This window comes from Echinops telfairi, unplaced genomic scaffold, assembly GCF_000313985.2.
Source record: "Echinops telfairi isolate 266 unplaced genomic scaffold, ASM31398v2 ScPeMD7_70;HRSCAF=299, whole genome shotgun sequence".
NCBI classification, from domain to species: domain Eukaryota; kingdom Metazoa; phylum Chordata; class Mammalia; order Afrosoricida; family Tenrecidae; genus Echinops; species Echinops telfairi.
In genome coordinates, this window is record NW_022103968.1 from 33,386,439 (window position 1) to 33,402,902 (window position 16,464).

General features: G+C 51.1%; 1 protein-coding gene across 33 annotated transcripts in view; it reads left to right on the top strand.

The window, feature by feature from the left end:
* SORBS1 (sorbin and SH3 domain containing 1) overlaps positions 1-16,262 on the top strand; it is a 184,524-nt gene extending 168,262 nt beyond the window's left edge. For 25 of the 33 annotated variants that reach the window (XM_045291454.1, XM_045291456.1, XM_045291458.1 and 22 more), the window contains 3 exons: positions 8,949-9,007; positions 12,563-12,675; positions 15,627-16,262. In XM_045291454.1, the coding sequence (XP_045147389.1) occupies positions 8,949-9,007; positions 12,563-12,675; positions 15,627-15,694 (240 nt within the window). In that variant the 3' untranslated portion in view covers positions 15,695-16,262. Of the gene's footprint in view, positions 1-8,155; positions 8,216-8,816; positions 9,008-12,562; positions 12,676-15,626 lie in introns of all 33 variants that reach the window. The other 8 variants (XM_045291448.1, XM_045291451.1, XM_045291450.1 and 5 more) reach the window with 2 other exon arrangements.
* Positions 16,263-16,464: the final 202 nt, after the last annotated feature.

The following is a 16,464-nucleotide window of genomic DNA, read 5'->3' on the forward strand; positions in this document are numbered from 1 at the left end:
ACATCAGTAGGGACTTCCCACTGCTCTCAGAAAGGCCTCTTTTCCTCCCCAGGGCCATGTGATCCCACCCTGGTCTATCTCACCAGCCCCGCTCCTTTATCTGGCTCACTCCCACCCATCCTGTACTTCTCCACTGAGCAGTTACGTTTTCCCAGAAAGCCTCCCCAGATGTTACTCCCCACCCACCTCAGCCACCAGCCTAGAGCAAGTGCCAAGACTTGGTGCTTCCACAGCCCCTGTCTGCACTTCTCAGCTGCACTGCACTTACCCCTAGGCTTGCCCAGGTCCCCAGGAGAGCTTTCTCTCCCTACAGTCAGGGACACCTGGTCCCTCTCCCTATAGTGAGGGACAACTGGTCCTTGAGGGCGGCGCTCAGGCCATGTTTGTCAGATGAAATCCGTGCACTCAGGAAGTTCGAGGTGAGGGGCGAGCCCAAGCAGCGGGAGGAGGAAGGTGTTCTTCTGGGAAAGACTTCATAGACAACAGGAGCATCTGATAGGGACCTCGGGAGTTTTGCAATGAACATACAGGGAGAGGGGGCATTCCAGTGCATGGAAAATGGTCACGTCCTCCTGGGGTGAAGCTGAGGGGTATCCACAGGGGACTAGGAGTGAGGAGTGTAGGGAAGAGGCTTGGGGGCAGGGGCTTAGGGAAGGGGCCTGTTGGCCCTGCCTCCTCCTCCAGTGCGTCAGCTACTCCCAACAACGAATCCGGTCATTGCCCTCCCTCCCCCTCAAGATGAGCCTTGAGAATCAGCTCTCTGAGTTCCCTGTGGGGTTCTCATCCCTGCTTCCCTGCCTCCCTTTCCGTTCACCATTCCCCTCCCAAACGCTGCAGACCTGTGTGAGTGCTTCCTCGTAAAATGTTTTGCCCTCTCCCTCCTTCCCCGTGGGCTGAGCAGGATTTCCGTTGAACCGTGGCAGGAGTGGAAGTGCAGGGATCACTAGGAAAGCCAGGGGAGTACGGTAAGAGCATGGACCCGAAAGCTGGGCTTCCCAGGTTCTAGCCCCAGCCCTGCCAGTGACCTGCTCTGTGTCTCTGTGTCTCTGGATGAATCACTTCCCTACCCTGGAGTCAGACAAGCTTCCACGGTCTATGATTAGGTGAGAACCCTGGGTGTTTCCCTTAAAAGGAGAAAGAAGAGCACACTCCAGATTGTACTTTGAGGTCGGGGGAGGGGGGTGGTATTGAAGACCTGCAGACATTCACATTTGAAGAATGAAAAAAAAAAAATCCCCCTTTTGTTTCCTTGAGGGACAATTTAATTTGACAAAACCACAAAAAAAAAAAAAACCCCACAAAGCACCTAAGAGCTGAAAATTCTCGATGGAGTTCTTAGATTTTTGTTGAGAATAATGTTGGCCACGAAGGCTTAGACCAGCACGCCAAAGGGAAGTCTGTTTTGAAGATCTCCGTCATTCGCATCATCAACGGTTTCCCGAGCCACCGCGACGGCCTGGCCCCTGCTGGCCGACCGCACATAGCCTTGGATTTTAAGAGAGCCTACAACTTGTGAGAGGGCCACCCTCGTAGAACTGCTCGTTTTAAAAGGGGCTCTAAAGGCTTTCCATGCCTTTTTATGGCTCAGGGAGTCTCCGATAGTCTCCAGGACTCCAGGCCAGTTTGGGGGGAAGGCTATGGGGGTGGTAGAGATGCCAAAACAGCTTTGCGTAAAGTTTTAGGCAGTTCACACTTGAGTCCACTCAAAGGAGTCCGCAGACCGGCATGTCCCAAGACGAATTTCATCAACTTTCGCAGTGCGATGAGAAAACTGAGGCCTTTGAGGGGTGACCAAACGTCTCAAAGACAGTTTGGGATTTATAGGGAAGAAAGTCACTCCAAAAGTAAAATGTGAGGGCAAGAAGTTTAAAAGGAGAATATTTGGGTTTCCTCAGACTATGTGAGAAGCCTAAGAACACAGCAGTCTTTGAGGCTAGAACCCAGAAATAAAAGGGCAAGTATGCAAAAAAAAAAAAACCTGCCAGAACAGAAAGGAAATTAAGAGTGTTACGAAATCCAAGAGAAAGTGGAAAATACCTGTCTTTACCTCACTCAAATCCCAAACCCAAACTCACTGCTATTGAGTGGACGCCAACTCATAGCGACCAGTAGGACAGGGTAGAGCTTCCCCTGGCGGTTTCCCAGACGAGAACTCTTTCTGGAAGTAGAAAGTCCCATCATTCTTCCACGGAGCAGCTGTTGGTTTCGAACTGCAGGCCTGTCGAGTGACCATGATGCCATCAGAGCTCTGCTGACTTGATAGAGTGGGCCTCACTGACCGCACAAACCCGGATGCCAGCCAGAGCGGCCTGGGCAGATGAAAACCCAAAACCAAGCTCACTGCCATTGAGTTCAGGCCGACTCATAGTCACCCTGAAGTACAGCCCCAGGACGCCTCCAGAGCTCCCAACAAATTAAGGTGACCTCTTACTCAGCACATCTCTCCAGCTCCCTAAGTCTCTCCTCCCATGGAAGAGCCAGAAGCCCAGAAGATGAGGTATAGTGGGAAATGCGCAGGCCCGGACTCAGGTTCACATCCCACCACTTCAGGTTCCCAACTCGGGCAACTTGGACTCAGATTTCCAGCTTGCAAAATGAGGTGGCAGTTGATCATCTTAGTATATGATGGTGATGTTTCAGTGAGATAGAATGAAGATGATGCTCTAAGCACAAGCTAAACCCAAAGTCACTGCCGTTGACTCAGTAACAACTCCTAGCGACCTTATAGGACGGGGAGAACGGCCCCCTGTGGTTTTCCGACACTGTAACTCTTCACAGGAGTAGAAAACCTCATCTTTCTCCCAAGGAGGATCTGGTGGCTTTGAACTGCGGCAGTTAGCTGCCCAAAGCGTAACCCCCAGGACTCCTGAGGTATGATCGGAAAGTAGCAGTTGGGGTGAGGGGTGTAAGACAAAGTAGTTCCCAGTGTTCTCCTCTCCCTCCCTCACCGAATAAAGGAATAGGGCAGGGGACGAAAAATAAAGGACGGGAAAAGCATTCTATTTGCGTTACACGAACCCACGCGCTAGGAAGTTCGGAACTTGCACTCCCTAAATTGGTGGCGCTCCTTAGGCTTGCCTGTCTGGAGTACAAAGGTTTAAGCTACTCTTGGAAGGATGTTGATGTCCTCCTACTTGAATAGACATCTGTCGTCACTCTCCCGGTTGTTGTATGAAAGAAGCGGAAGCCCGTACTACAAACTGAAGAGAAGGCTGAGCACGTACGCTGAGTGTGGAAATCAGATGCGGGTAGAGAGGGAGCGGTCTGCAAGCAGATTGTCGGGGTTGTGCGGAGCCGAGATGGTGAGTAGATTTCTCTCCAGCGGAGGTCGTCTTCTGGGTGAGTGAAAGAGGAGGGCCACACCGCAGGGGTCCTCTCAAGGTCTCCTGGATCTGAAAACCGGAGCCCAAAACGCTGGACTTCTTCAGCAGAATGCCCCCATGGTGTCCAGGAGTAGCGTGTTTTCTGTCACCATCCAATGCAACCCTCGCTGTCACCCTGCCTGAAGTGTCACCAGGCCACTCGGAGTTGGCCAGCAAAAGCCTCCCTCCTCCAGTCTTCAGTCGACAGAGAGTCAAACGGCTGCCTCTTAGAAGCCGTGTTACGGCCTTTCTCAACTCAGAATGGACAGACTGGAATCGTAGAATGTTAGCACCAAAAGCACACGTATGTCAGTCCTATTCACTCTTCTCACTTTACAGGTTAAGACCTTGAAGTCCGAGGAAGTTAAGCATCTTGCTCAAAAGACAGTAGCAGAGTCTGGTCCAGGACCCAAGTTTGTCACTCCTGGGCCACTGTCCCCACCGGGGGCCCTAGTAGGTCACCAGGAAGGTGGGGCAGGGTCTGAGAAGATAAGGGTGGTCCCCGGTGACTAGAGGAAGGACCACCTCTTAGAAACTCCAGGAGAGAGAAGAGTGACATTTCCAGCAAGCCATGTGGAAGCCGAGTTGCTCTATCCTGTCCACTTCGCCAGGACTTCCTGCTGTTCCCCAGCGTGTGCGTCATTTATTTTGGACTTCAAGGTTTGGAACACACCCAGAGTTCAATGAGAAAGTTGAATAACCACAGGAGCACCTGTGTTGGATGACTGCAGGGGGATTAACAGGCCCAGGCAGCTGGGCTCAGATTTCGGAGGGACTTTGGTGAACTGGAGATGGAGGGGCAGCGGGACAACAGATCAAGGACGCTCTCTGGCAGTTGCGCTCGGCCGGGCAAAATGAGGTGGAAGCCAAGCAGTTTCTGGAACAGGCATTGTCGCTTGCTCCCTATGGTGGGGGGGGTGGGGGGGGGCAGCAGGACCACGTGTGGATGGAAACATTGGTCTGATTGCTGTTTTCCTCAGCACCTGCCAAACTAGAACGCCTCCCCACGAGTCTGAAATGTACTTAGCATGAGCTAATGCACCTTTACCCCGACTGGGGCCCTGGTTAAAAAAGGCAGACCGGACTAGGAGGAGCGCTCAGAGCAGTGCTGTCCGGGAGAAAGAAAATGTGAGCGGAGATCACCAACTTGCAATACCTAGGCTCAGAGCAAACAGGTGGCAGTCATGTGAGCAATAGAAGCGACCTCACAGTAGTAGTAATTTGAACAATATAGTCCAAACAGTGTCACATCCACGTATGGTAAGAACTACCACCATGCGGTATTTTACACTCTTTTGTGCTGTGCGTATTTTCACATTTAAAGCGCAGTTGAGTTCACAGTGGCCATAGTTGGAGTGCCCAAGAGCCCATGTGGAAATAGCGTGGCCCCTATTGGACTGCGCAGGCTCAGAGGAGGAGCTGTGGCGTGTTTAGAAAGGGGGGCTGGTGGGGGGGGGGGCAGGAAGAACTTTAGCAAAAACAAATCCACAGCCACTGAGTCCATTTGAACGGGGGCGAGAAGGGGAGACGGGCGGAAACCTGGGAGCACAGGTGTGTGAAGAGAAGGACTGACTCTTGAGGCTGGGCCTCAGGGACCCCCATTACACACACACACACCCCAAAGCAAAACCCAAACCGGTGCCTTACATTTCCGCAATACATAAAGCTTCCTCTACATCCACAGAATGCATTTCAGGTCAGGGGACGTTGATTTTTCCTCACAGGATAAATGCTCTTCTCCTCTTACTAATGGGGTAAATGTTTATCAAGCCTCCTTCATTTACTCAGCAGATGTTAAGCGAGGAAGGGAGTCGCCTCCACCTCTCAGGGCGGGGACTGAGTTTGTATTGTGCAGATGTAAGCTGTCGTGATGATCATTCTCTGGTTGGAAATGGCCTGAGACCCAGGACAGTACTAGCAGGGCCATTGAAAGCCCGTCCTTGGGTTACTGATGAGACGGTTTCTGTTACTGCACCCAATACCGTTTCCGTTTCCGTAGGAAACGTCTCTGAGCACCTGGAGTCAGTGACTCATCGAGGGGAGGCGCTCTGGTGCCTGTTAGTAGAGGTGTGGTGGAAGCTGGGAGTTGCTCCCGCAGAGGGTCTCCCACCGTGACCTCAGCGGATGGTGGGGTGTGGTAATGAGTGAGACACCTTGGGGCTCGGCTGGGACCTTGCGACCCCTCACACAAGCCTTCCAATTTCTCTGCGCCTCAAAATGCCATCTTCGTCCTCCTCAAGCCACAAGGGTAGTCCAAAAGCCAGATGGCGACACGAGGAGGTGCATGATGCAGATGAGGCAGTGGCCCTAAGAGGGCTTTGAAAGCTGTTGTAAAAGGACAAGCTGGAGGGGGGGGCGGGTGCTTTAGGAAGGAAAGGGACTAAAGTATCAGTTCCTCCTCTCTGCGGCTGGTCCACCAAATCTCTTTTAAGCATCAAAGTACTTGGATTCTACAGTGAATTCTACTCACTCCTCGGGGACTCAGTTGATTGAAGGCACTAGGGACTTCTCTAGGCCCTGAGGTGCTGCTGGGCTACTAACAAACCTCAAGGTTAGCAGTTCAAACCCCTCAGGAGATGCCCCTCGGCAGAGAGATGAGGCTGTCTGCTCCCGTAAAGACCTAACAGTCTCCAAAGCCCTATATGGGGTTGCTAAGGCTTAGAACCAACTCAGTGTTGGTGGGTTTTGACTCAGGGCCTTCGACGGGCTGTGGGGATCATGCCAAGAAATGGTCTGCCTTCGCTCTCTGCTCTACTTGTACCTGAAGTCAGGAGGCCATCAGCGGGAGTTTGGAAATAATCCGACTGTTAGGAGAACTTTGGTTCACAGGAGGCATGACCAGACTGATCTTGACCCGCAGTAGACAGAGTCTAAGTGCAGGATCATTGAGATGCTCCACGACCTTGCTACCGGAAGCATCGGTGTCCTGACGAGAAATGCCGAGTCTCAGGTGGGGGATTCCTCCTGCCTCAAAGCACAATCTGTGCTTTAACAAAATTCCAAGCGATAGCTGCAAACGGGGGTCCCTCCATCGGTGTGTTAAGCTCTAATGCACCGCGCGCGCACACACAAAAGTTTGGGAGGTCATGCCCTACAGTATCCCTGCCACCAGTCCACTTGGCCTCAGCTCTGCTGCTATGCCGGGCCACTGGCCCCTTCTGGAGGTAGCTCCGTCCATTGCTGGGCAGCTCTCAGAGAGGTTCTCTGCCCACCGCCTGGACCACTCAGGCCACCCAGAACAGGTGTCCTTCTTCCGCCACGTGGAAGCTCACAGAATGCGTTGTTTGCAAATGCCCTTTTTTGCCCTCTGCTCCACGGAAGCCTTGACCCAGAGGCCTGATGGGTGGTGAGCTGACCTTGTCAGGTGTGCTGCCCAGGGTGCTGAGACATCATAGGAGGAGCATGGAATGGCTCTTCCTGGTTTCATCTCTTCCTGCCTGCCAGAGCTCAAGGTGACTGAGCTGAGTGGCTGCTTACGGTTTGGAAGTCGGTTGTAGACCCTGCCTCCACTATACACGAGTGTGGAGGTGATGTCCAGGGATGGAAGGGCCCTGCAGGGCACCTAGGGAGTCAGGCTACTTATAGTGGAGATGAACAGAAGAGTCGGGTGGCGTGGAGTGGAAAGAACAACCAAGACCACATTACCTTTGTCGAGCTGTATGACTTTGGGGCGTGTGCTCGACCTCTCTGAGCATCGGCATCTTTGGGTATTTTTTAAAAAACGGGCTGGGGATGCCTCTCCTGCTTGTCTCAGGGCTTCTGTGGGAGTCCCAACGATCATGTTCGTATGTGCACCCCGTGAGATGGGAAGCAGCCTGAGAACAAGAATGGGAGATGCGGTGGTACAGGAGATGTGGCCAGGAAACTGGTCTACCTGTCTGGTCTTCGGGAAGGCCCTCACCTTCTCTGGGCCTCTCTGAGGTCAACTGGGTCTGCCACAGAGCTTTCCTAGTCCCCTCTCAGAAGGCCCTAGAGTTGTGTGACCCATGGCTGTTATCTGACGATGGCGCTTCAAATAGCCCCTTAGGGAGACTTCCCCGTGAGGGCAGCGATCCCAAACCCTTCTTCCAGTGAGGCCCCTGCTCGGCTATGGGAGCCCTGCTTCAAAGAGGCATCAGCTGGGCCATGATGGCACCTGTGTTTCCATGGCAGCGTGGGACAGGTATCTGGGATGATGAGGAAAGAGTCCTGACTTCATAGATACCGCTGGGTTGGAAACACACCCTGCGATGTCTAGGAGCAAGCTCTGCCCTGGGAGGCGGCCACGCTCACCTCCTTCCTGTACTGTACGTCTTTTCTCAGAAGGAAGCCTTGTCCGATAATATTACCTAATAGTTCCATGAGCCTTCGCTGTCAGAGGAGGCCCTCGGTCAGCGAAAGAACTGGAATGAGCCTCCGAGACAGCACTGCCTCCCAAGATGCCTGCTGGCTGAGGGTCAGGGGCCGATGTGAGGGACTCATGAAGGGACAGGGCTGCTTCTTGGGACAGCCCTTCGTGACTGTCTCCTGCCAGCCCTGCAGGAGGCCCTGTGCGCATGCTCGCTCACCACCTCCATGTTTCCAAGTTGTCATTTCACCGCCCCAGGATGCTTGCTTCTAACGCTGCCCATCCATCGGCATTTCCTCCTGTGCACCCGCTGTGTTGTGGAGACCCGGGGGCCACAGGCCGCGGGTGTCCGGTGTCATCGAGTGTGATGGTGTGGTACGTGTATTTGCACACGCTTTTACTTTGAATCCTTTCCAACGTGACATCCGCTAAAATGTCTCCCTTATGATTTGCTTGGTGATCACAGCCTTCTCATCATTCATTGAGAGCAGGACCTGATCTCACAGAATCTGAAAAGAGCTATGTGGTAAGACGCCCGCTGAATAAGACCGCGTAGCTTTGTCTACAGAGACTGCCGTGCTGGCTGTCACAGTCCAGACTAGAGTAATGCCTGGTTAACCCACAAAGCCATTAGTTAAGAGAGTTTTATGGCTATTGTATCGGAACCATGTTAGGCTAGCTCCCCTCCTCACCCTCCCAAAAAGAAAACAAATTTAGAGACAGTATTTCCACTCTGCTTAAAGGTGGGATTAAATGAATGTATTAGTGCATGATTGGGAATACATATTTGCATTGCTATTCTATTATTTCATTTGTTACTCACTAATTACAGGCTTTTATGCTGCTGCCTTTTTTTGTTTTTCAATATTCATACTAAATCCAAAATTCTTCTGTATCTTACCTGTTTTTCCATGCTTACGCCTGGATCCCTCCTGCACTCTACTACTGGGACCTCCTATGTATTTTTTAACCTGGATCTTCAACTCCTTTGTTTCCCCGGACTTGTGTGCTTCGTCTGGAATGTCACATCTCTTCCTCTCTCTCTCTCCCTTTTTTTTCCACCCCCTTTTTGTCCCCTTGTTGGCTGTTTTCTGGGGGTCTCTGGATGTCTCGGGGCCACCTCGCAGGAAGCAGTCTGCAATGAGATCATAAACATTGCCGAAAAGTCTGTCCGTTACTGCAGCACTGTTTCTCATCCCCTTGACTTTCGTCACAAGGTGTCCCCTTTTGACAATAAATCATCTTTAATCATTTCTCAGCAACCTCAAGCCCAGCAGCGAAGAGTCACCCCAGACAGGAGTCAAACCTCACAAGATTTGTAAGTACCCTTGGCAAACGGGCCTCCTCACAGGCTGGGGGGACTGCTGGCTGGAGGGGGCAGGTTGGGAACTGGACAGGGGAGCAGCCGTTTGGGGGAATGAGCTCATTGCTCCAGACTCCCTGCAGATGTCCAGTGAAGGCCCTGATTCCCGTTGGCCAGTGTGAAAGCTGATGGCGTGCGAATAAAGGAAGTAACAGACTACGGGGAGGGGAGGCAATGTGAAGGGCCAAGCTGACTTCCGCACAAAGGCAGCCGCTTGCTGGTGTGAAGCCTGGTGCTGTGGGAACATAGAGGAACCCCAAACCCCAAACTGATCTCACTGCCATCCAGTGGATGCTGACTCCTAGCAATGCTAGAGGGCAAGTAGAACTGCCCCTGTGAGTTTCCGAGACTGTACCTCATTAGGGGGTGGAAAACCCTCCATCTTTCTCCCACAGAGCGGCTGTTGGTTTCAAACTACTGACCTTGCAATTAGCAGCCCCATACTTCACCACCACGACACCAGGACTCCTGAGCACAGGGGAAGGGGCACTCTGGATTGATTGAACATGAATGGAAAAATTGGTACATACATTCACTTAAAAAGTTTTTTTACGAAAGAAGAATTCTTGGATAGCTCTTGTGTTCCAAGCACAGAGGAGGAGAGACCTGCGCAGAGCAGTGGAAAGACACATAGGGTGTTGAGTGCTAGAACAGCAGGGTTCAGGTCTTCCCAGCGGAAGGAGCCATATAAGTAAACGCATGGACGAGGGTGGTGTGTTTGGAGAGCAGAGTGGCTGAAGTACGTCGTCCGTGGAGGACACATTAGAATTGACTGTTGGCACCTGATTGTAGAATCCAGACTGCTCGGATCTATGTGGACTCCATTCTGCGGGCACTAGGGAGCCCCTGGAAGTTTTTGACGTGCGGAACATAATGCTCACATTTAGTTTTAAGGAGAGTCGTCAGTGGCTGTCGGGGGGACAAAGACACGAGTTAGGAGACATTAATCCAGCCAAGTAGAAATGAGGGCCTGGATAAAGACATAATTGATGCTTCGAAACCACAGAAATATGTTCAGATTAGCTGAAGGAGATCGAGGGGGAGGAAGAAAAGACAAAGATTAGAACTGTAGGGAACCAACATTTCAGACAACAAAGGAATAACCGGGAAAGGAGACCGAGAGGCACAGCAAGGGATGCAGGAAAAGGTGTGAGAGAGTCAACGGCCGCCACAGAGCAGAGAAAGCAGTGTGTGGTCAGCGGGACACCTGCTTTGGCCACAAAAGGGAGGAAGTGGAAAATGAGCACCGGGCATTCTGCCTGCCACTGGGAAATCAGTGATGACCTCAGAGACAGCAACATCGGGAGGGAGGTGGAGGCGAGCTACCTTTGAATGGGCTGCTGACTCACACTGGCTGTGAATGGCGGGGCGGAGGGTGGTGGCAGTGCGTTCAGGATGGGCCATGGTTTTTGTACGAGAGGAAAGGAGCTGACCAAGTCAAAAAGGAAAAGGAAAGCGATAAAGATGCAAGAGGGAAGGAAAGGGTGGGGAAAGCCCAGGGAAGGGTGTTCAGCGTGGCCAGGAGCAGAGGCCATTGCCTGCCCCTGACAGCTGGGCACAGACAGACGCAGGAGGAACAGGGAAGGCGGAGACAGACCTCTGGAGGGCAGGAAACTGAAGGTGCTGCGCACAACAAGCTTCCAGGTTCAGAAGTAGGGAGGGGGGCGAGAATGCTCTGCTGAGTCTAGGGTGCCAGGCTAACGGGGCACGGGGGGCAGGAGCAGCGTGAAGCCCCCTCAGAATTGCAGCTAGTTGGTGGACCAGAGCAAACTTGTGGGACTTTGACCAGCTGGTCTCCACTGTCGGCCCGAGAGGGCAGAAAAGCAGGTGCGGGAGTTGTCTCCCAGAGCCAAGGCCAGCTGAGCTGCAGTGGGGGGGGACAACGGAGGGGTGGGGCTGTGGTTACAGGGACAAGGCATCCTAGGACGCTGACCTGGACACACATGGAAAGACCCACAATAGGAATCCAGGTGGGATAGGAGACAGCAGGTAATTGCGGAAATCAGAAAACAAAGGGACCAAAAAAAAATTTTTAATGCATATTCATATGCCAGTAGGAGACCAATCTGCATTCGTTAACTCTTCGTGAGACACTATTCTTCTAGCGGATAGATCCAGGCAGTCGGAAGATCAGTACATTTGGATAAATATGTTAAGTTAAATCATTGTGTTGCCTTCCCAGCAGAACAAACCTTTTGCTGCTGGGCACTGGTTTCTTCCCCTGTTTGAGTCTCTCTTCTTGCCCATACATGAGAAGCCACGGAAGTCTGCTGGGAAGGGAAGACAGCTTGTTATGAGGTTTTATATGCTACTATGATGTTGCAAATTGCAAATAGAATTGTGAAACCCGTGTGTAAGTAGGTGCTGCTGAAGTATTGGCTGGAGGAACCAATGAAAACCCACAAACCATTTCCTTGATGCCAATCCAGTTCTCAGACTTCCCCAGACGCCCTCTGCTCTCTCTAGTGGCAGCTGCTAGGACAGAGAATGATGCAGGCCAAAGGCCATCAGATCAACTAGCATATCAAGAATAGGACCCCTCAAATATCCCTGGGACTTAAAAAAATGCAAAGGAGTTTCTGAAAAATAACACTCATATTTAAAATCAATTAATGAAATGCTTTTAGGCATGGAAAGAAACCAAAAGTAGTTTTGCAAATCAGTGAGGCCATTGTAAAATACTTTTTATACCTTGCCTCTGTGCATTTGATCTCCAGATAAGACCAGATGACATCAATATTATTTCATCCGAGTGTAGGAATGTCTCTGGGCTTAAGTAATTTAGAATTGTTCTGGATAACCTGCATGAATTACTGTCTATTAAAAGAACAAGGCTTGGTTAGCTATTAAGGGGTGCAGGCATCTAGGCAAAAGCACTTGATGCTGGGAAGCAAACCACTCTAAATATGAGGATTCATCGGGACTTGCAGTCAGACGTTCCCCATTCCTGCCAGTCTTAATGTTGATGCATCTCCTCAAATGCTGACTTGTCAGAGAAATACCCAATAAGACACTTTTACTAAACCTCACTGACGACACCACCAAAGCGCTGATTTACCTGAAATTAAAAACTTGAACTTTCTTGCCTCTCACAACATATATCAAAACGAATTGACGTTGGCTCAGAGACATGGATGTAAAGCATAGGACTGTAAAGATCATCAGTAAAAATTAGGGCCAAACTTAAGGGCCCTAATACGTGGCGTAAATAAATGACCAAACAACTAAAACACACACAGAAGAGAAACTAGACGACAGGGACATGTAGGTACATTCAAAAGCCTTCACCGGAAGTGACGCCACAGACCGGATGTTGGGCCGCGGGAAGGGAGTGCGGGGTGGGCGGGGGAGGACTGGCAATGAGGGATCGGACAAGGAACCCGTCTCTAAAATGTATAGAAGACGTCAACAAGAAAAGGGCCAACTTTAAAGCTTGGGTTTTAAAATGTACCACAGGATCCTGTCCGTGCTCTCGTCCTTCATTGTCTTTTTTTCCCCAATCCATTTTAGATTTAGCTACCAAGCCTTGTATAGCTATCTACCACAGAACGCTGATGAGTTGGAACTCCGAGATGGAGACATCGTTGATGTCATGGAAAAATGTGACGATGGCTGGTTTGTTGGTAAGTGACCACATCGTGCTCTGCGTCCCAGCTTCAGTCCGGAGACCACGAGTAAGGGAGATGTGCCGCCCCTGTTTGCCCTAAGACATTTACATGTTGAATGCAACATGTAAATAGGCCAACATTAGTGGCTTGGAGGTTCAGTTATCAGATTCCTTACGTGACTTTCTTTCACATTTTTATCCTGCATTTGTCTATTGTACGTGTGGTATTTTATTTTTATAACGGTGGCACCAAATTCGGATTGAGCCTAGATCTCTTGCCACAGGGCTCAGGCATGTAGGTAGACGTTCATAAAAAAGGAAGAAAGAAAAGGAAACCCAAACTCAAAGTAGAAAGTAAATGTTTTGAGAATGATGATGACAAGAAATGTACAAATGTGCTTGACCCAGTGGATGGATGGATGGATTGTGATAAGAGTTGTAAGAGCCCCCAGTAAAATGAATTTTAAAAAACCAACAAACCCATACTCAGACTCCCTGCCCTAGATTCCATTCTGACTCCTGGGAAGCCCCTAAATTAGAGCAGAGCTGCCCCAGGGGGTATCTGCTGCTGCAGCTCCTTCCAGAGCAGAAATCCTGGCATTTCACCCACGGAGCGACCGGTGGATCCCACGGTGCCTGGCCCACAACATCTCCAGAGCTCCTTAGACATTCCCCAAGTCTCTCTTATTTACTCCTGGCTTCTGACCATTTTAATGCAAGCAACCAGCTTAATTGGAATAAAAAATTCATGTTTATAGGAAGGGCAGGGGGAGACCAACACCTATTTAGATGGTGTTTAAACCAGACACTCTGTTGCATCTGCTTTCTTAGCTGCTTCCCAATGAGCGACACTGTCAGGGAAGAATGACCTCTCTCTAATAGACTCAGACACTGACTGAGGCCCCAAGAGGTTAGGTAGCTAGCCCAGACTGAAACTCCAGCTCATCTCTCCCCAAATTCTATTCAGTCTGGCCAGACATTCGGATATTGTTGGGAACCACTGACTCATTCACTGCCCCATATTTCCCCCCTACAGATGCTTTTACCTTTTTTTTTTTCCAAAGACAAGCTCTTCCCTGGAAAAGCGTTAAACAAGAGCAGGAATGTCGGGGCCGAGCAGGAAGCATGAATGAGTTGCCAGAAAGGGCTTCCCTTGTCCCCACCAGCTTTTTAGAAAGCCACTGCCCAGGGTCCAGATTGGAAAAGTGACACGTCACATTCACAATTTAAACTTTTCTGGAAGCCACACTGAAAATGTAAACCAGAGCTGCTGAAATTAATGTGAATGATCTATTTTCTGAAACTCCACACATCCAAAATGCTATGTTTTGAACGTACACTCAGTATAACAAATTATTAGGGAGATGTTTTACATTCCTCTTTTTGTACAAAGTCTTCGGAATTTGGGTGTACTGTGCAATTTCAGCACCTCTCAGTTCAGACTGCCTGTCTTCCAAGTCCTCTGTAACCACATGTGACAATCCTAGGCGATAGCCCAGCTCCAGAGTACCAAGTATGTCAGCCACCGAGCCCCTCCAGGGCTGTTTCCATTTGTAAGAAGGGCTTGGGCAGGGCCGCCAATTCCCTAATGGGGCCTTTCCTGGCAGCGGGCTGGGTAAAGGAAGTATCCTGAGGCCAGTGTCTCCCTCAGATTCTTCCATCACCTCACAAAGTAACCTACTAGTCAGACAGGCGACCCTGGGTGGGGCCAACAGTTAAGCACTCCCCCACTAACAGGAAGATTGGCACCTCAAATCCAGAAGAAAGCCCTGCTGATCTACTTCTGAAAGGTCACGGCCACTGAGAACCTGAGAGAGCCCAGCTCTGCTGCAGCACGTGAGGTGGAATCGACTCATCAGCCACTAATCATGTTCTAACTGTCTTTGGCTTTGACAAAGGAGCCCTATTGGTGTCATGGGTTATCAAGCAAAAGGTCAGCAGTTTGAACCCAGAAGCTACTCCTTGGGCAAAAAATGAGGCTCTCAGCTCCCACACAGACGTCCAGCCTCAGAAACCCAAAGGGGCAGTGCTTCTCTGCTACTCTAGCCTCTAGGGTCTCTGCGAGGCAGCATCGACTTGATGGCCGTGAGTTTGGCAGCTGTGACCTACTCTGTTAGCTGCGAAGTTTCACCTCAGGTCAAAACGGCCCTGGGTGTCATGGCTGGTCCCAGGGTTGTATGGAAAAGGACTCGGAGGCTGTGTCTAAGCCAAGGGATCTCTGTGATGCCTGCCAGGAATAAGGCAGTGACGATAAACATGTGTCTTTAGAGAGCGATTCCCAAAAGAAGGCTCTAAATGAGTGACCCAGGATGCCTTGGTGTGGAGCAGCCTGGGCTCCAGGCTCCGGGAACCTTAACAAGGTCAGCAGCAAAGTCAGGGAGTCAACCTGGGGCCCAGGCACAGCCTTCTGGGCTTCTCGATGTCCAACTGTTTCTAATTAAAAACCTCAGCTCTCTCCATTGTATTGGATGAATGTGCCACAATTCCTCCCAAAAAGAGAGGCATTGGAAGAGCAATGGGCCGGCATCCTGTCTCTGATAGAAAGCGTGGTGGTGGTGGTGGCGTCCTGTGGTCAAGCCACTGTCTACTGAATGACCGAGAACAGCCCGTAGAGCGTCGTAGGGCTGTCAACAATCTTTGCAAGAGTAGATGGCCCAGGTCTTTCTCCTTCCGTTAGCAGCCAAGCGCTTAATTCCAACTGACGGTGACCTCACGGTGCCCCACTGCAGGACTTCACAAATGTTGTCGATGCTCTCTGAGCGTCCTCATCTGAAAAATGAACAAACAGAGCCAGCAATATTCGGAATACCTACCATGTTTGCCAGGCCAGGGGACTCTGCAGCCTGAATGGGCTAAGTGAGAGGGGCGGTGCTTTGGAAACCAGAGCCCATGGGTAGTAATGAAGGGATGCGGGAGCAGAAGCCCCTGCTTGGTGATCCCTCATGCTGTGCGTTTGTTTGCTTCTAGGTACGTCACGAAGGACAAGGCAGTTTGGTACTTTTCCGGGCAACTATGTAAAACCTTTATATCTGTAAGAAGACGGAAAACTACCGGGATTTTCTTTTCCAGTTTTCACCGGAGGACAATGCATAATTCCTGAACCAGGCTCTTTGCTCTTAAACGCCAAGTCACTAGGCTAATTCCTGCAGTGGATAAAGTGAGACGCAGATGCAGAGGGGCACAGAGAAGGGTTGTGTTTGAACCCAAGCCTGTCAGCCCCTGGTGTGCATCCGCAGCCAGCGGGGGCGGGGCTGCATCACATGCTGAGGGAAAAGGAATGTGGCAGAGCCCTGTGACTTAGCTGTTTGGGGGGCCACCACCCTCCCCTCCCCCACCTCTTGGGGGCCTGGAGCATTGTCTGAGAAAGAGAGCTAGGCCAGAAATGCCTGCTGCTGCCCCACCCTGACCGGCCTGACTCCAGGGGACCCTTCAGAGAGCCGGGCAGATCCCCGGAGTCAGGGCCCCAGGTCGTGGTGGCAGATGGTACAACTGAAGACATGCGGTTAGGAAATGTGTTCCCATTCGGACAGAAAAGCACACAGGGTTTGCCCTGGGGGAGCTGGTGGCCAGACCGATAAGCTACACTTAGATTTCCTGGGTGGGGGGTGGGGGTTAGGCCAAGAAGCCCTGTAGCTCTTGAGGTCACGTGCAGCGTATTCCTGTCCCACATTAAGAGCATCATAAATGGTCCCCTTCAAGGCAACTGGACCGCACATTGAGAGGACACGGTTCTTAACTGTTCTTTCTGGTCGCCTTTGGCTGGCAGGGTGTGGGCTCCATAGGTCCGTTCCACAGAAAGCCATGA